General features: G+C 50.7%; 2 protein-coding genes across 2 annotated transcripts; one reads left to right on the top strand and one right to left on the bottom strand.

The window, feature by feature from the left end:
- Window positions 1-2,360: 2,360 nt before the first annotated feature.
- LOC142468854 (uncharacterized) lies at window positions 2,361-10,749 on the bottom strand. The gene is made up of 2 exons (XM_075575477.1): window positions 4,486-10,749; window positions 2,361-3,091 (listed from the first exon to the last, which is right to left on the bottom strand). Exon 1 carries the CDS (start codon window positions 9,628-9,630, stop codon window positions 5,437-5,439), a length of 4,194 nt encoding a protein of 1,397 aa, XP_075431592.1. The 5' UTR covers window positions 9,631-10,749; the 3' UTR covers window positions 2,361-3,091; window positions 4,486-5,436.
- LOC142468855 (protein shisa-like-1a) lies at window positions 4,362-17,454 on the top strand. Its single transcript, XM_075575478.1, is given in 4 exon segments — window positions 4,362-4,409; window positions 4,411-4,528; window positions 13,803-14,016; window positions 16,502-17,454. Coding segments are annotated over 4 exon segments (675 nt in total). The 3' UTR covers window positions 16,797-17,454.
- Window positions 17,455-17,698: the final 244 nt, after the last annotated feature.

The raw sequence follows: 17,698 nt of genomic DNA, 5'->3' as shown, positions 1-17,698 counted from the left end.
CTAGGAAGAACTTACAGGTGCAGTAGGAGGGCGTTCTGGTAAGTGCGTCTGCAGGGGGCCATAAAACTGACCACTCATATTATATAAAGTCTATATTTATGTAGGTTGTTAAAGGCACAAACCATGCAATATCCTACATGTGGTTTTTTTTAGATTAGATAATACTTACAAATATTTTTGTTTAAATTCAACTCAATACAATGTTTAATGAGTTTTAATATACTGAGCATCCTGTGATTTCTATAGCAGGCTTTAGCCACCTCCCCAGCGGTGCAAGATCTTTGTAACACTTTCCTGTTTGGGATCATTTGTGGCCAATGTTCCCAGCAGTTTGAGCTGCAAACTGTAACAATAGATAATGTTACCTTCGTATCAGGATGAATCGGTCGGCATCTTAGGTAATTAGTTTATCAATAAAGGTAATGAAAGGCTGCATATATTAAAACAAATATTATTTTTTAAAGTTGATGGTTGAGTCACCTGTGCTGAAGCAGGGATATCATTGAAACACCTGACCTGTTGGGGGGAGGGGGGTGTCTTGAGAACACCTGGGCAACTAATGTTTAAAAAGAGGACCCCATACCCTACAACTCCTTACGCTAAACCCTTACCCTAAAAAGCTTAACCCCGCACCCTAATCCCCATACCCTAAAAAGCTTTGTGTTTGACTGAGCCACTGATTGAGCCTCTGCTGAAGCAGGGATATCCTTAAAACATGACCTGTTGGTGGCCCTTGAAGACTGGACTTGTCCGGCCTAGCTCAAAAATGTCAGGTTTAATGCCAATATCATTCTGGAACGACGATGGAAATTGCGTACTGTGGTTACAATGTACCTGTATACCAGGCGTGCGTCTCCTGGCGCAGGAGATCTGACGGCCGCGCCTGATAACGAAGGCTCCTGTGGCTGCGACATATAGCGGAGTCTCACATTACAAGAGAACACAACATTGTCACTGATTGATATTTCGCAGATCCTGTGAAATATTTGTACTTTCATGTTTCTTGTGGAGAGAGAGTTCCCAATGAGTATAAATATAGAAGTGCCAATAGCAAACATTTTAGAAATGTACCATTTATTTATCTATATATTTCTCAAACCGTTGTATGCGTGTCTGGTTGTCCTGTCCCTAGGGGAAATCACATTGGACCTTTGGCCCGTCACCCCCCCTTCACCTCCCGTCACCCCCCTTCACCTCCCTTCACCCGCCCTTCACCCTTCACCTCTCCACCTTCACCCCCCCTCAACCTCCCCTCCACCCCCTTAACTCCTCCTTCACTCCCCCCTTCCCACCTCCCCCCCCCCCCCCCCACTTCCCACCACCTCCCACCTTCCCACCCCCCCCTTCCCACCTTCCCACCTCCCCCCTTTCCACCTTCCCCTCCCCCACCTCCCCCCTTCCCCTCCTCCACCTCCCCCCTTCCCCTCCTCCCCCCTCCCCTCATTCCCCTTCCCCCTCTTCCACCCTTCCCCCTCCTCCACCTCCCTCATCCACCTCCCCCTCCTCCACCTCCCCCCTTCCTCCACCTCCCCCCTTCCCTTCCTCCCGTCACCCCCCCCTTCACCTCCTGTCACCCTCCCCTTCACCTCCTGTCACCCCCCCCCTTCACCTCCCGTCACCCCCCTTCACCTTCCCCTCACCCCCCCTCCACCTCCCCTTCACCTCCCGTCACCCCCCCTTCACCTCCCGTCACCCCCCCTTCACCTCCCCTCCACCCACCCTTCACCTCCCCTCACCCCCCCTTCACCTACCCTCACCCCCCTTCACCTCTCCCCCACCCCCCACCTCCCCCCTTCCCATCTACCCCCTCCACCCCCCCTTCACCTCCCCTCCGCCCCCCCTTCACCTCCCCTCACCACCCCCCCCCTCACTTCCCCTCACCACCTCCCCTCCGCCTCCCCTCACCCCCCCTTCACCTCCCCTCCTTCAACGCCTTTCGGCCGCCCTCCCGCCTCTGCCTTTCGCCCACCCGCACTTCTTCCTTTCACCCGCCCACCACTCACACCCCTGCGCCACACAGCCGCCGCACGCACTCAACAGACACCCGCCACACTCGACACACACCCGCCGCCTCTCACCCACCCCACACACCTGCCGCCTCCTGCCCCTACGCAACAACATCACTGACCAGCTGTCACCCGCACTCGGCACACACCGCCGCCTCACACCCTAGCAGGACCCCGACCCACAGCCAGCACTCACTACCCACGCACTACCCACGTGCCACCCGTACTGAACACCCACCCGCCGCCTCACACACGCTCACACCCGAGCAGGACACACGCCTCACATTTTTACATCACTTATGTCACCAAAATATACATTGTACTGTGGTGTGTTTACAATAAACCATTTTTATACAACATCGCATTACATTTTCTTCCATCTTTCTTTTCAACATTATTATCCAACCTTTCCAACAAATACTCAACCTATTGTTCCACGATTTATAAATAATACTATCTATTACGGATTTACATCCCGGGCAACGCCGGGTATATCAGCTAGTAATAAAATAGAAGGGAAAAACATGTCAGGTGTGTAAACATAGAACAGATTAATATAATATAGCGTTATAAATTAAATTTCTTTGGGTTTTGTCAATGAAATTGTGTTGTGATTTTTATGATTTACATTGAAAGACTTTTTAGAGTTACGGCATTTAGATACTTTACAATCCAAAGTACTGTATATGTATCTTTAGTTATCATAAGCAATTATATCATCTATTCCAAGTGATAGTATGGAAATTAACACAAAAATAAATTATACTCTCAAATCTATTTGATTTAATTAAAAACATCAGGATCACACATACCATCTCTGTGACAAAACAGTGACAAAATAAGTTTCACTTACAATGCGCGTGCTCAGCGCACACAAATTCTATTTTTGTCTCTCTATTTCTTTATTATAATCTAAGACCACAAAACACTTATTCCCAAAACATGCCAAAGGGCGCCATCCGGAGCAGCTACACTTCGGCAACCCACAGGTTGCCATGGCGAGGAGTGTTCCTGTACTGATGGAAACCTGGGTCCATTCCGCTTACCTATGTGTCCCAGAGGGGTAATTATCAGGGGCAGGCAGCCTGCAAGTGGAAAGTAACCATCAATTACATCACTAAGCCAGATCCCTGTTAAAGTGCAGTTATTGCATTAGACGCCAGGCAGAACATACAACACACGCAAAACTTCTTGTGAGTGCTTCATCGATCATCTTTTAAGAGAACATAACATACACAGCCATAGAAAGCTTAAAGATAAAATAGAGGCGCTGGAGCTGAATTACAATCCCCACAGTGACTCCATGCGTGTAAATCACATTGGTACCTAAACACAATCCCCCGGAGACACAAGAAAAGAAGCTGTGCTTAATCCTTATGCAGATGCACAAACAGGTTCCCTGCATTAAAGGCTTCTAGGGTTTCTCATGCGTTGGACTCCTGCATCCTTATTATCGACCTCTGACCTTAGCTGAACTGGACAGACAGTGGCATGGTAACATTTTTCCCAAACATGGAAACCTGTTGGAAGACGATTCTTTGACTCAGCCACCTGTGCTCAAGCCGGGTTATTCTGAAGACATGAGCTGTTGGTGGTAGCTCTTAGCACTGGCGTTGGCCATCCCTGCCCATAAGTTTCCGCATTCGGCAGTAATGAGAAAAGGAGAGGGCCCATCTGCTTAGAAAGAAGACGAGAAACAGTCCTGAGGCCGCGATAGCCGTGGGAGGCCTATGGATAAACTTCTTTACAGAAGATAAAAACCGTAAACGGATCATTTCTAAAGAAAGTGAGACGCCTTGGAGAACAGAATCTGCCTCTTTGTTCTGACAACGGAACATGGTTACTGAGCAGAAGGATCGTGTAGGTCATCTGTCTCAAGGTCATGTCCAGGAAGCTGATGAAGCGTGACAGAGCTAAGCGTATTCCTCCCTAGCACAGGTGAGTCCTGGCGTCCGTGTTAAACGCTCTCAGTGCTAATACCCTTTCATTGTTACCTGCCTAAATTGTACAGCGGTTTTTATGGTTAATATGCTACAGCGTTTACTGTTTGCAAAGCAATCCAGGGCAGAAAAAGACACTTTTTCAGAACTCTTAACCTCTTTGTGCCAGAATGGCCAACAATGGGTTATTTAAAAATCAGATGGGGAGGAAACAATGTTGTGTGTGTGTGTGTGTGTTGTATTTGTGTCCTACTTGATGGTGTAACAGAATTAAATGTACTGTAATACCCAAATTATAAGCTGCCGGGTTTCCTGGCACTGTTGGGAAAGGAACTAATTGACCTGGAACAATACAATGTATTTGCTCATGTGGTAAGCCTTAATGGCATTTAATTCCTGTTTATTGTTACAGGTAATGAATGCAAAAGATAATGCAGTTTGTGGTCTCTTTGTATCTTTCTTTGCCATCCAGTGCTGCCCAAAGACAATGTCCAGAGAGCAGAACTCCTGAGAAGAGGAAGCAGATGGACTCAACGAACCTGTCTCTCTCTGCTCTGCTGCTCCTCCCGTACCTCTGCACAGGTAGCACCAGCATCCTCTTAAACACAACACCTTTCTCTTCTTCTCTTTCTCCGGCAGAGCACCAAATGCAACATACGACGCCGACATGTTTAATGGGTGATGGATGTCTCTTAAGAAATAATGAAGGATTATTAGTCAGGCGACACATAAGTATAATAGTTCTAACTGATAACATTGTGTATTTTAAATCACTTTCAAATGTATCCTGGAAATGTTTGTAAAGATTGTAATCGCTTCACACTCAGTGCCAGAGTCAGTGTCTTTACTCACTGAGCCGCTCCTTCTCTTTCCTGGAACCAGGGTCACGAATGATGTGTGAATGATTCCAGTAAGCTCAACTCATGTCCTCCCTCTTCCAAAGCATGACAAGTCCTTAATGTCTTTCTTAATTTTATTGCTGGATTAGAAAACACAGGAACTTGTGGGTGTAATGTAGGCAGAGAGTGCTTCTCTATGTGGGATGCTTCTGTGAGGTTAGACTATGGTAAGAGAGAAAGGCCTTACCAGGGGTGGATGCAGACAGGTCTGTACTCACTGTAATCTAGGGTGGAAAAGAAAGTGAGGGGCAGGGGTCACACTAAAGGTTGAGTGGGACTGCACTAACTGTCAGCAAAAGACAGGGGAGAACATGGGAAAGTCCATTAACTGGGAGGACTGGAGAAGCTGCAGTAGCAGCTCACTGATTATGTGCTCAGAGGCAAAAAATGCAACATTGTTGCATGTTACACAGGCACAGTGTGTGTATGTGGAGCCAATGCCTGCAGCTGAACTTAAGGAGCTGACAAGCAGAAGGGGGGTCGGGCAGGAATGTGATTCTTGTTCCATGACACTCCCCGTCTGGTATCTGGGGATACCACTATATAACTGGAATATGTGGAACATATGTGCAATGCATGACAAAGATAACATCACATTCTCAAACAATGCAAGAGTCCATGTCCACATAGCGATGTGACACCGGCCGGTATCACTGGTATCAAGGTCCCTTGGCCAAGGTTCTTTGGCAAAGGATGCAGGGTGGATGCACAGCTCCAGGTTTGCTGGTTGCACCACAATGTCTTTGTATAAAAGTCTCTGGCACTGTTTCCTTTTAGTCTTGTGAGAGAACAGTCCTTTTGTCTCTGTAGTTTCACCCACAGAGTGTATCCCCTTGTAGGTATACCAGCCGTGGTAGTCTGTCGCTCTATCACCTGGCGTTTGGCAGAAGGAGAGGGCTTTGGCTCCTTGTGGGAGCGGATTACTGTCCCTGGAAAACTGGTTGTCGAATGTAATCCAATAAAGGGGGCGTGGTTCAGGGAGACTCCCTGAAGCTGAGCACTGGGGTTGAACATTACCCGGATTTGATCGGGTTCCTGAGGGTGGTAGGCCCCAGGTGATTGGAGGTACCGACATTCTTTGCCTTCCTCCATTAGAGGTGCTGGCTTTTCGTGGCCGGTAAAGAATATCTTCTGGATGAAGACCACAAAGTTGTTGTTGGTCTCTGGTTCTCTTTGTAGGCCGCAGAGGTGCGAGGTGAGCCTAGAGATGGCATGTTCTCCATTGTTTGGGAAGCGCCTCCTTGGTGAACGGAATGGTAGCGGAGTCACCCGACTGCTTAGTCCGTCTTTAGAGAGCTCCTTGACTGTTAACTTCGGGAATCCTCTATCTTCCCTTGATGGTGTTTGTTTGTCATCGTTCCTTGTTGTCTGGAACGCTGTGCACCGTAGTTCATCGGTACATTTCTCTTGCACGAGAACATCTCCGCGTAGTTTGGTGAAACGCTTTTGTGTTTCTTTGTTGACTGCCATCGGGAGGTTGTTTTCTCCCTGGACATGACGAAGAACAGTCTCTTTTGTCCTTGTAAATCCTTTTGGGAAATGTCTCTGCAACTGTCCCCTTTTACGTGTTTGAACGAACAGTCCTTTTGACACTGTGGCTTCGCCTGTGGGGCGCAATCTTTTGCGGCTATGCCAGCCGTGGCAATTGGTTGCTCTGTTGCTTGATACTCTGTGGAGAGGAACAACTGTACGTCTTAATTGTGCCCTTGCTCGCGGGAGTATTGTCTGATTGTTTGTTGTTTTTAGGACGATCCCTTTATCGGTCACCTTTGGGAGGTTACTCTCTTCCTTCGGTGGAGTCGACTCATCATCCTTGGCTGTCTGGACTGCTGAGCATCCTAAGCCATTGTCGCATCCCATCGGCGTGAGGATGTCTTTGTTGGTCTCAGGGGTATGACCTTGTCTTTCCTCTTCACTTGGCCCTTCGGTCACTTGGAGATGGCCAAGACATGGTTCAGAGAGAGATGTGTGTCCACATTCTGTCACCTCCGTTCTGCGGGCATCAACGTAGTCTTGCCCGTGCTCTCTGTTAGTGCACGAGTTGCCCACTATCACCCATCCTAGGTCGAGTCTTTGGGCGTATGGCGCGTTGTGGGGTCCGTTGTGTTGTTTACGGACTTTATGTACCCTCATGATGTCCCTACCGAGCAGCAGCAGGATCTTGGCGTCTTGTTCCACCGGCCGGATGTGGTTGGCTATTCCTTTGAGGTGGGGGTAATGGAGTGCCACGTCTGGTGTGGGTATCTCGTCCCTGTTTGTGGTCATGTGGTTGCACTCGATGAGTGTGGGAAGGGGCATGTTCACTTTGCCGTCTATTGAGCATATGGTGTAGCCGTTCACTCTTCTCCCTGTGGTCTCCATTTGCCCTGCGCACGTTCTGAGAGTGTAAGGAAAGGCACCATCTTGTATGTTAAACATGTCGAAGAACTCTGACCTGACCAGTGATCGGTTGCTCTGGTCGTCGAGGATTGCGTACATCCGAATAGCCTTCTCAGGTTGTCCCTGGGGGTGCACTGCGACAAGGCATATTTTGGAACAGGACATTTTGTCACCTTCTTTTCCGCAAACCTCAGTGCGCTGAGATGTGACGGATGTTGGCTCTCCTTCTTCTTTCTCCCCGCCATGCTCCGCTATGGAGGATGGGTTCTTGAGTTGGTGGAGTGTCATCGCCTCTGGGTGTAACGCTGTCACGTGCTTGTCACTCTCGCACACTGTGCATTTGATCTCTTCCTTACAGTCCCTGGCTAGATGGGTCGTGGAACCGCAGCACTTGAAGCAAACTCCGAATTCTCCAAGTAACCTCTTGCGTTCCTCTAGGGACTTCATCCTGAACCCAAAGCACTTGTTGAGTGGGTGTGGCTTCTTGTGTATGGGACATTCCCTGTTTGGGTCCCTTGGTTCCTTGTCTCCGGCGACCGACTGATCGGGAGTAGTTTGGGCCGTGGGAGGCACGTCCGTCCTGCGGGCCGAGATGGGTATTTGGGGGTTACCATATCTCGTCGCTGGTCTCTCGTTCTTCGGGCTGCTTGCACTGTATGTGGTTTGCGCACCTAAGATGAAACTGGGATCGTTTCTTGTCTTTGCCGCTTCGCAGATGAAGCTCACGAAGAATGAGAATGGGGGGAAGACAACCTGCTTCTCCCTTTTGTATTTGGAACCTTGTGAAAGCCACCTTTCTTGGAGGTTGAAGGGTAGCTTCTCCAGGATGGGTCTCACTCCACGAGCTGAATCTAGGGCGTTGAGACCTATTAAGGAATGGTCTTTCCTTGCAGACTCCAGTTCTTGCAGCAGGTCTCCAAGATCTCGTAACTTCGAGTAGTCTTTACTTGTGATCTTGGGGAAGCTCTCGATTCTTTTGAAGAGCGAATCCTCGACTGCTTCAGGGCTGCCATAGGTCTCTTCTAGCCTTTCCCACACTAGGTCAAGACCTACTTGGGGTTGATGCGCGTTTGCCGTCCGAAGTCTCTGCGCTTGCTCCCTGGATACGTTCCCCAGGAACTTGACTAACAGGTTGAGCTCTTCCCTTGCTGAGAAGTCCAAGCTGTCGATTGCGTCTTTGAACGTGAACTTCCACGTCCGGTAGTTCTCAGGGCGGTCGTCGAAGCTGATGAGTCCTGCGTGCACCAAGTCGCGCCGGATCATGTACTTGGCTATGTCTGTCAGACCTGAGACGTCGGCGCGTTTGCCCCGTTCTGAGGTAGTTGCTGGGACGGTCCGTGCGGTCGCCTCTTCCTTTGCGTGAACGCGTGATGGCTGCTGGCCAGTGTGAGGGGCTGTTTTCTCCCGCGTGGGTGTACCTGGATTACGAGCCTGTTGTGGTGCATCCGTGTGCGCTCTGGCGTGTGGATCACTGTTGCGGCTGTGGCTATCCCAGGCAGCGTGTGCCATTGACGGAGCAACGTCTTCTCCTCGTGGTCCTAGCGAGTCTTCGTTGTCTGTGGTGTCGCTCCCTCCGTGTTGAGATGGTGCGCTGGTGTTTACACTGAAGAGGCTCCTTACGTAGTCTTCAGTGCGTTGGGCTGGATCCTCTGAGGCTATCCGTCTGTACGGTAGCTCCCCGCCGTCCTGTCTCGCAGCTGCTTCCAGGACTTCGGCTTGGGCTATGGCGGCAGCGGCTTCCTTCTCTTGATTGAGTGCCTCTAGATCCGCGTCTAATTTGGCTCTTTCTGCCCTTACGGCTGCCTCTCTTCGACCATATTCGGCCCTGGCACGTGCGGCCTCTGCGGTGGCTCGCGCCTTGGTAGCGCTCGCGCTTGCGCTAGACGCGTGAGATTGCACTGATCTTGCTGACCTTGATGAGTGTCTGGATGCGCTTGAGCGCTGCGATGCGGTTTCCAGCAAAAGGTCCTTTCTCCTACTCTCAGCCTCCGTGATAGTGGTACGTACGCGGCTGTGTCGTGCCAGGTCAATGTTGCTCTGTAAGTCTCTTTCTTGCAGGCTTTCGCTGGTGTTGGCCCTGGTCAGGTAAGTAACGTATGCCTCTGATAGCTCTTGATAACGCGAGTGATCAGCCCTTAATTGCGTTATTGCCTGCTCGAGCTGCTGCGCATAGTTGCCAATACTAGTGACATTGCGTATTCCCAGTGTGGTTGTTTCCCAGGCCAACTCTAATTTAGCGCGGTGCGCTTCAATGTCGCTCTCATATTTTTCGCGGCCCTTTTGTGTCAGTGTGACTGTCCGTTTGGGCCTTGCGCCTGCCTGCGCCTGTTGCAGATGCGCAGCGGTCTCTGTATCTGAGAGATCGCTTTCCTGCGTGATGTCTGGTGAGGCTCTGAGTTCTGCCATGCTGTTGGTGTGTGTAGGCCTTTTGCCAGTGCGTGTGGCGTGCGGTCTTTTACCTTATCAGCGTAGGGCGTCTGTCTCAGATGGTGCCGAGCGGTGTCCTGCAGCGTGCAGCGTTGGGGTAGCTGTACTTACAGGTGTCCGTTGGCTCCTCACTGTGGGGCCGAGCAGCGGGTGGACTCAGACAGAGAAAAAGGCAATTAGGTTTGTGTGTACAGTCTGTTTGCAAAGCTGCTGCCTTGTGTGCAGGGTTGCTCGTGCAGTGTAAGCTGCTTGCTTCTCTGTAAGGTTGCAGGCTGTGTGCAGTTTGCTGTATAAAGCTTGCTGCCCTGTCTGGCAGAGTGAAGCTGCTGCTTGTCCTGGGGTGCAGAGACTATTCTGTTTAGCATAAAGTCTTTGAGTAGTAGCTCCTGTGTGATTCCCTAACACAGGTCTTTGTTTTACTGTTCTGTTTAAACTGCTGCTTGTTTTGCAGAAAGCTGTAGCAGTTTGCTGTATAGCTGTGTAGAGCTGCACTTTTGTAGCACGAAGGCTGTGAGTGATAGCTTCTGCGTAGACCTCTAATACACGGTCTCTCTCTTACTTTCCTGGAACCAGGGTCACGAATGATGTGTGAATGATTCCAGTAAGCTCAACTCATGTCCTCCCTCTTCCAAAGCATGACAAGTCCTTAATGTCTTTCTTAATTTTATTGCTGGATTAGAAAACACAGGAACTTGTGGGTGTAATGTAGGCAGAGAGTGCTTCTCTATGTGGGATGCTTCTGTGAGGTTAGACTATGGTAAGAGAGAAAGGCCTTACCAGGGGTGGATGCAGACAGGTCTGTACTCACTGTAATCTAGGGTGGAAAAGAAAGTGAGGGGCAGGGGTCACACTAAAGGTTGAGTGGGACTGCACTAACTGTCAGCAAAAGACAGGGGAGAACATGGGAAAGTCCATTAACTGGGAGGACTGGAGAAGCTGCAGTAGCAGCTCACTGATTATGTGCTCAGAGGCAAAAAATGCAACATTGTTGCATGTTACACAGGCACAGTGTGTGTATGTGGAGCCAATGCCTGCAGCTGAACTTAAGGAGCTGACAAGCAGAAGGGGGGTCGGGCAGGAATGTGATTCTTGTTCCATGACATTCTCATAACCCATATTAGTTCTCTTCCTGATAAAGGGAGCAAGATCCACAAAGGGGTGCTAAAGTTTAGCACCCTTTTATGGACCTCGGCCTCAGAGAGCAAAATGAAACATATTTAACTGTTAAATAGTTTGCTGTAACAAGAGTCTGGAAGGTCCTGTCCCATAATGCACTGCAGGACCCTCTAGGATTCTCCTTCATTTCTTTGTGATATCTCTATGCAAGCCAATAAGTCGTTTTGAAGGTTAAACATGCAGTGATATTGCTGAGAAACTTTTTCCTTAAAGCAATTTAGCTATTAAAGTGATTTAAATACTGAAAAACGATACAACTTTAATAGATTCCTGGGAGAATTGTTACAAGTTCGAATTATTTATTATTTTCTTAGAAAAAGTAACAAGCTCGGGAATTTGCAGATATCCCTGCTTCAGCAGAGCTGGCTCAATCTATTGCTCAGTCATTTTGACTGAAACCCCTGTGCTGAAGCAGGGATAGCCTTAAAACGTGACCTGTTGGGGGTCTTGAGGATTGGAGTTGGGACACACTGGTCTAGTGCAAGGCTTGTCAACTGGTTTTCCAAAGAGCCCCTCTCCCCCCTCTCCCTCCCCTCTCCCCCCTCTCCCTGTCCTCCCCCCCCCCTCTCCCTGTCCTCCCCCCCCTCTCCCTGTCCTCCCCCCCCCTCTCCCTGTCCTCCCCCCCTCTCCCTGTCCTCCACCCCCTCTCCCTGTCCTCCCCCCCTCTCCTTTTCCTCCCCCCCTCTTCTTCTTCTCCTCCCCCCCTCTTCTTCTTCTCCTCCCCCCTCTCCGTCTCCTCCCCCCTCCTCTCCTTCTCCTCCCCCTCTCCTTCTCCTCCCCTTCTCCTCCACCTCCCTCTCTTTCTCCTCCCCCCTCTCCTTCTCCTCCCCCCTCTCCTTCCCCTCCCCCCTCTCCTTCTCCTCCTCCCTCTCCTTCTCCCCCCTCTCCCTGTCCTCCCCCTCTCCTTTTCCTCCCCCCCTCTCCTTTTCCTCACCCCTCTCCTTTTCCTCACCCCCTCTCCTTTTCCTCACCCCCCTCTCCTTTTCCTCCCCCCCTCTCCTTTTCCTCACCCCCTCTCCTTCTCCTCCCCCTCTCCTTCTCCTCCCCCTCTCCTTCTCCTCCCCCCCCTCTCCTTCTCCTCCCCCCCTCTCCTTCTCCTCCCCCCTCTCCTTCTCCTCCCCCCTCTCCTTCTCCTCCCCCCTCTCCTTCTCCTCCCCCCTCTCCTTCTCCTCCCCCCCTCTCCTTCTCCTCCCCCCCTCTCCTTCTCCTCCCCCCCTCTCCTTCTCCTCCCCCCCCTCTCCTTCTCCTCCCCCCCCTCTCCTTCTCCTCCCCCCCTCTCCTTCTCCTCCCCCCCTCTCCTTCTCCTCCCCCCTCTCCTTCTCCTCCCCCTCTCCTTCTCCACCCCCCCTCTCCTTCTCCTCCCCCCTCTCCTTCTCCTCCCCCCCTCTTCTTCTCCTCCCCCCCCTCTTCTTCCCCTCCCCCCCTCTTCTTCCCCCCCCCTCTTCTTCCCCTCCCCCCCTCTTCTTCCCCCCCCCTCTTCTTCCCCTCCCCTTCTCTTCTCCTCCCTCCCCCTCCCCTTCTCCTCCCCCCCCCTCCCCTTCTCCTCCCCCCCCCTCCCCTTCTCCTCCCCCCCCCTCCCCTTCTCCTCCCCCCCCTCCCCTCTCTTCCCCCCCCCTCCCCTTCTCCTCCCCCCCCCTCCCCTTCTCCTCCCCCCTCCTCCCCCCCTCTCCTTCTCCTCCCCCCCTTTCTTTCTCCTCCCCCCTCCTCTCCTTCTCCTCCCCCCCCCTCTTCTTCTCCTCCCCCCCTCTTCTTCTCCCCCCCTCTTCTTCTCCTCCCCCCCTCTTCTTCTCCTCCCCCCCCCTCTTCTTCTCCTCCCCCCCCCTCTTCTTCTCCTCCCCCCCCTCTTCTTCTCCTCCCCCCCCTCTTCTTCTCCTCCCCCCCTCTTCTTCTCCTCCCCCCCCTCTCCTTCTCCTCCCCCCCTCTCCTTCTCCTCCCCCCCCCTCTCCTTGTTAATGAAATAAAAAGCCCTGTGTAGAGGGGGATGTGGTTATTAATCATTATTCTGTGACGTCCTGCTGATTTAGGTAATGAGTCTGCGGATAGTTTTTGTATAATAAATGTACATCCCTCAGTAAGTGAATTTCCTGTTACATGTTATTAAATGGGTTTTGCGGCTTTGATTTAAAACGTCTGGCCCTGCAGTCCTCCTGGGTTTAACCGCTTCAGTTCCAAAGGCGACTAGAATATTTATCCAGGGTAACAAGTCGCTATACATACGCAGCCACTAAAATGTCATTATTTCCCAAGAACATATACCGAAAGTAAATCTATCAAATATGTATTCCTCCAGGTGCCGGTCTCCGAAGGAATTAACTAGCACGAAAATCCGGAGATAATTCTACGGCCTGTAGATCCCATCAGAGGAAGGGTATATACACCCAGGAACTGTATACCCGAGAACAGGGGTGTTCAACTCCAGTCCTCAAGCCCCCCCAAACAGGTCAGGTTTTCAGGATATCCCAGCTTCAGCACAGGTGGCTCAGAGGCTCAGTCGAAGACTTCGACTGAGCCTCTGATTGAGCCACCTGTGCTGAAGCAGTGACTGATTGAGCCAACAGTGCTGAAGCTAGGATATACTGAAAACCTCACCTGTTGGGGGGAAGGGGGGGGGGGGTTTAGCACCCCCTGCCCTAGAACAGCAAAGAGAAAGGGGATATGATAGCATTTGTAAAATCTCTTACAGGCACGAGGAAGGCAGGAGGGAATACTGTACTTTCTCGGAGAAAAAGAGTAGTAGGTGCAAGGGACGGCTTCCCAGCAGAAGTATTTTAGGTAAATACAATCAAAGAATTCCAAGCAGATGGGAATAGGCACAAGGGAACGCCACAGGGCTGGGAAGTCCAATATAAACAGGATAGAGTATATCTATTACTGTATAGGACGTGTGAAATAATTCTGGGCCTTGCCTAACGTTACATCCTAGCTCTCGTTTGATTACTTGCGGATAGTAGCTTTAGCCTTTGTTGATCTTACAGCTTCCGCCTTTAATGTCCGGGTGTGTGAGGGTTACCCAGGCCAAGGGGACCTTCATCACTCGGGGTTCCACTGCCCGCGTCTCAGCGACCCCCCGGAACACATGTACTGCTGCCGGCCAGGGAACGACTCCCTGAAACACTGCTGCAGCCTGGCAGGGTTCGAGATGCTGATGAAAGTGAATCTCTCCGAGGCGCTCACGCCTTCCCTACACAGGTACTACCGTATAAGCGGGTTAAGCCATGGCGTAGGGCAGGAGGGGGGGGGGGCTCAACTCCACTCCTCAATCCCCCCCCCCCCCCCAACAGGTCAGGTTTTCAGGATATCCCAGCTTCAGAAAAGATGGCTCAATCAGAGGCTCAGACAAAGACTGAGCCTCTGATTGAGCCACCTGTGCTGAAGCAGGGATATCCTGAAAACCTGACCTGTTTGGGGGGGCTTGAGGACTGCAGTTGAGCCCCCCTGGTGTAAGATCCCCCTTTCCATGGTTCCACAAATCTGCCTGTTATTTGGTGAATAATTAGATGGGAAACCTTCACCATAATGCCCAAGGAGGGGCGGGAAGAAAGCGTAGCACAACTGGGCACTTTAAATCATTTATTTACATCTCCATGTTTACATTCATGTCAATGTGTGCATCGCTCACTCTCTGAGCCCTGTGACTAACTCCCTAACACTTCCAGCTTCAAATCCCAACTGTCCTCCGTAGAACCCCCACGCTGGCAGCTCCTCCCCCCACGCTGGTAGCTCCTCCCCCCACACTGGCGGCTCCTCCCCCCACACTGGCGGCTCCTCCCTCCACACTGGCGGCTCCTCCCCCCACACTGGCAGCTCCTCCCCCCACACTGGCGGCTCCTCCCCCCACACTGGCAGCTCCTCCCCCCACACTGGCGGCTCCTCCCCCATGTGGGTCACTCCTCCCCCCACGCTGGCAGCTCCTCCTCCCCTCACGCACAGCTCCTTCCCCCACGCTGGCGGCTCATCCCCCCATGTGGGTGACTCCTCCCCCCACGCTGGCAGCTCCTCCCCCCATGCTGGCATCTCCTCCCTTCACACTGGCAGCTCCTCCCCCCACGCTGGCGGCTCCTCCCCCCACACTGGCAGCTCCTCCCCCCACGCTGGCAGCTCCTCCCCCCACGCTGGCGGCTCCTCCCCCCACGCTGGCGGCTCCTCCCCCCATGCTGGCGGCTCCTCCCCCCACGCTGGCGGCTCCTACCCCCCACGCTAGCGGCTCCTCCCCCCCAGCTCCTCCCCCCACGCAGCCGGGTTCCACGATAGGGTTGTCAGGCGGTTTCTCAAAAAATATTGGACACAATGGTAAAAGGTGCAACGCGCTCAAGACACACACAGACTGACACACACAGACTGACACACACAGACTGACACACACAGACTGACACACACACCACTTTCACCTCTCCACGCTGTTCCAAGCTCCTCCTGATTGGCTGCATTACCCAGCAGCAGCCAATCAGGACAGAGGAACCCATCCAGCCCCCTAGCAACAGCCCTGCTCTCTCCCTGATCAGGGAAATCCTGCGGCCCCCCAAGCCGGTCAGGTCACTATGTCCAGAGAGAGAGGCTATACACATACACGTCCAGTATTACCTCTCATTTTTTACTGGACAGAGTGTCCAAATAGCTGCCAGTGTGGGGGGAGGAGCCGTCAGCGTGGTAGGAGGAGCCGTCAGCGTGGTAGGAGGAGCCGTCAACGTGGTGGGAGCCGTCAGCGTGGTGGGAGGAGCCGCTTCAATACTGGACACCTGGCAACCCTATTCCCCGGACACCCCTAAAGGTTTCCCTGCAATTTTCGGGTCATTTGAAAATTGTACCAAACTGTACCAAATACAGAAGAATTTACAATGTATCGATCTCAGACGCGCTATTAGAGAGGGTTGGGGTTCCTTACACTGCATCTGATCTCAGACACGCTATTAGAGAGGGTTGGGGTTCCTTACACTGCATCTGATCTCAGACGCGCTATTAGAGAGGGTCGGGGTTCCTTACAATGCATTTGATCTCAGACGCACTATTAGAGAGGGTTGGGGTTCCTTACAATGCATTTGATCTCAGACGCACTATTAGAGAGGGTTGGGGTTCCTTACACTGCATCTGATCTCAGACGCGCTATTAGAGAGGGTCGGGGTTCCTTACAATGCATTTGATCTCAGACGCGCTATTAGAGAGGGTTGGGGTTCCTTACAATGCATTTGATCTCAGACGCACTATTAGAGAGGGTTGGGGTTCCTTACAATGCATCTGATCTCAGGCGCGCTATTAGAGAGGGTCGGGGTTCCTTACAGTGCATCTGATATCAGACGCTCTATTAGAGAGGGTTGGGGTTCCTTACAATGTATCTGATATCAGACGCGCTATTAGAGAGGGTTGGGGGATCCTTACAATGCATCTGATCTCAGGCAAAAAAAGGTTGAAAACCCACTGCCCTGGGCCTTACAAAAACATCAGGGTTAAACGGAGAAAAAAGGTCAGTCTGGTTCTAATGGAGGTTCACCATGAGGACAGTGGCTGGCATGCTCTTTTCTTAGTATCTTAGAAGGAGGAAATCTAAACGGAAAGTCCAAAGATCAAATGAGTTTTAAGAGTTTACAATAACCAGGAAAAAGTGTTTCAGGCGGCCCTCGTGTGCGGTCAATTTCATGCTCCTCTGTGGACAGCACCTGTTCTCACGATGTTCTTACAGGAGCCCGCTCGGCCTGCTTGGCATTGGAGTCTATGGACTTCTGGTCCTCTCGTTGATGATGGTGGATTTCCTCTACTACTACAGACTCAACAAGGCCACCTTCTACATCACGCTGAGTCACAGTCGCTTTGGAAAGCACCTAGCCCGCTCTCTTCTGCATAGAAAAGTGAAGGACGGCGTTCAGCTGAATAGCAAAGGTGTGAGTGAAGCAGCAAAGGAGAGGATGCCCCAAGCTGCTCTGGCCATGCCTGACGGGACATGTGATAAGCAGAGACCTCTAGAAGGACATGTGTGATGGACACTGCGGAGGTGTATTAACAATGGAGGCCTGACGATGCTTTGCACCACTTGCTTGCAGATAAATATTGGCTCTTGTTGAAATGAGGAGGACTATACATCAGTACCAAAAACTATTTATTTATATATATTCGGTATAAATACGTGAAAAACAAACACCTTTATTATACCACATTTGTTGTTTTTTTTCATTGATCTTTTTATCGGGTTTTCCATACATATTATATTAAACAGCAGAATAACAGTATCAAAAAATATCTACATACTTATACACAAACTGAAATATTGATGTTTAGCATCCACCTTTAAAAACCGAAAGTTACACACAAATAATATTAAACCAAATGCAACTACAATTATTTCTTCAATTCAAATTTCAGTCTATTGAGCCTAACAATAAGCTGATATAAGGTCCTGATATAAGGTACTGATATATAAGGTACTGCCTTTACTCTCCGGCTCTGTCAATCTAACCAAGATTTCCTGCTTACATGTCCCATTTAAACATGAATAGCACCCCCATATGTTACATGGACATACTGTACCCTTTTATCATTTGTCTAGAGTAAAGACTAGCCCTGTGTAACTGTGACAGTGGAAAAGGGGGACCCATAGGCAGCGTTATTGGAAAATAAATAAATAAAACAATGGAAGTATCTGGTTACCAGTGATTTTTTATTTATTTCATCAAACTAGTACAGATTCCTTGCCCCAGTTTTGCGCCCGAAATTTCTCTACCACACTATAGCCTACCTATTGTATGCTTTCTGTTGTATCATTTCTCACAACTGCAAATACAAGCATTCTCATCATACTGCAGTTTTAAATGCAATTGTAAATACAGAATGTAGTAGCAATTAGGAATTTAATTTCAGTTTTCTGTTTTTTTTTTAGAAGCCT

This window comes from Ascaphus truei, chromosome 18 (assembly GCF_040206685.1).
Source record: "Ascaphus truei isolate aAscTru1 chromosome 18, aAscTru1.hap1, whole genome shotgun sequence".
NCBI lineage: Eukaryota > Metazoa > Chordata > Amphibia > Anura > Ascaphidae > Ascaphus > Ascaphus truei.
This window is presented reverse-complemented; position numbering and strand designations above follow the sequence as displayed.

Coding starts and splice junctions, on each gene's coding strand:
- LOC142468854 (XM_075575477.1), bottom strand. CDS start 9,630: ATGGCAGAACTCAGAGCCTCACCAGACATCACGCAGGAAAGCGATCTC.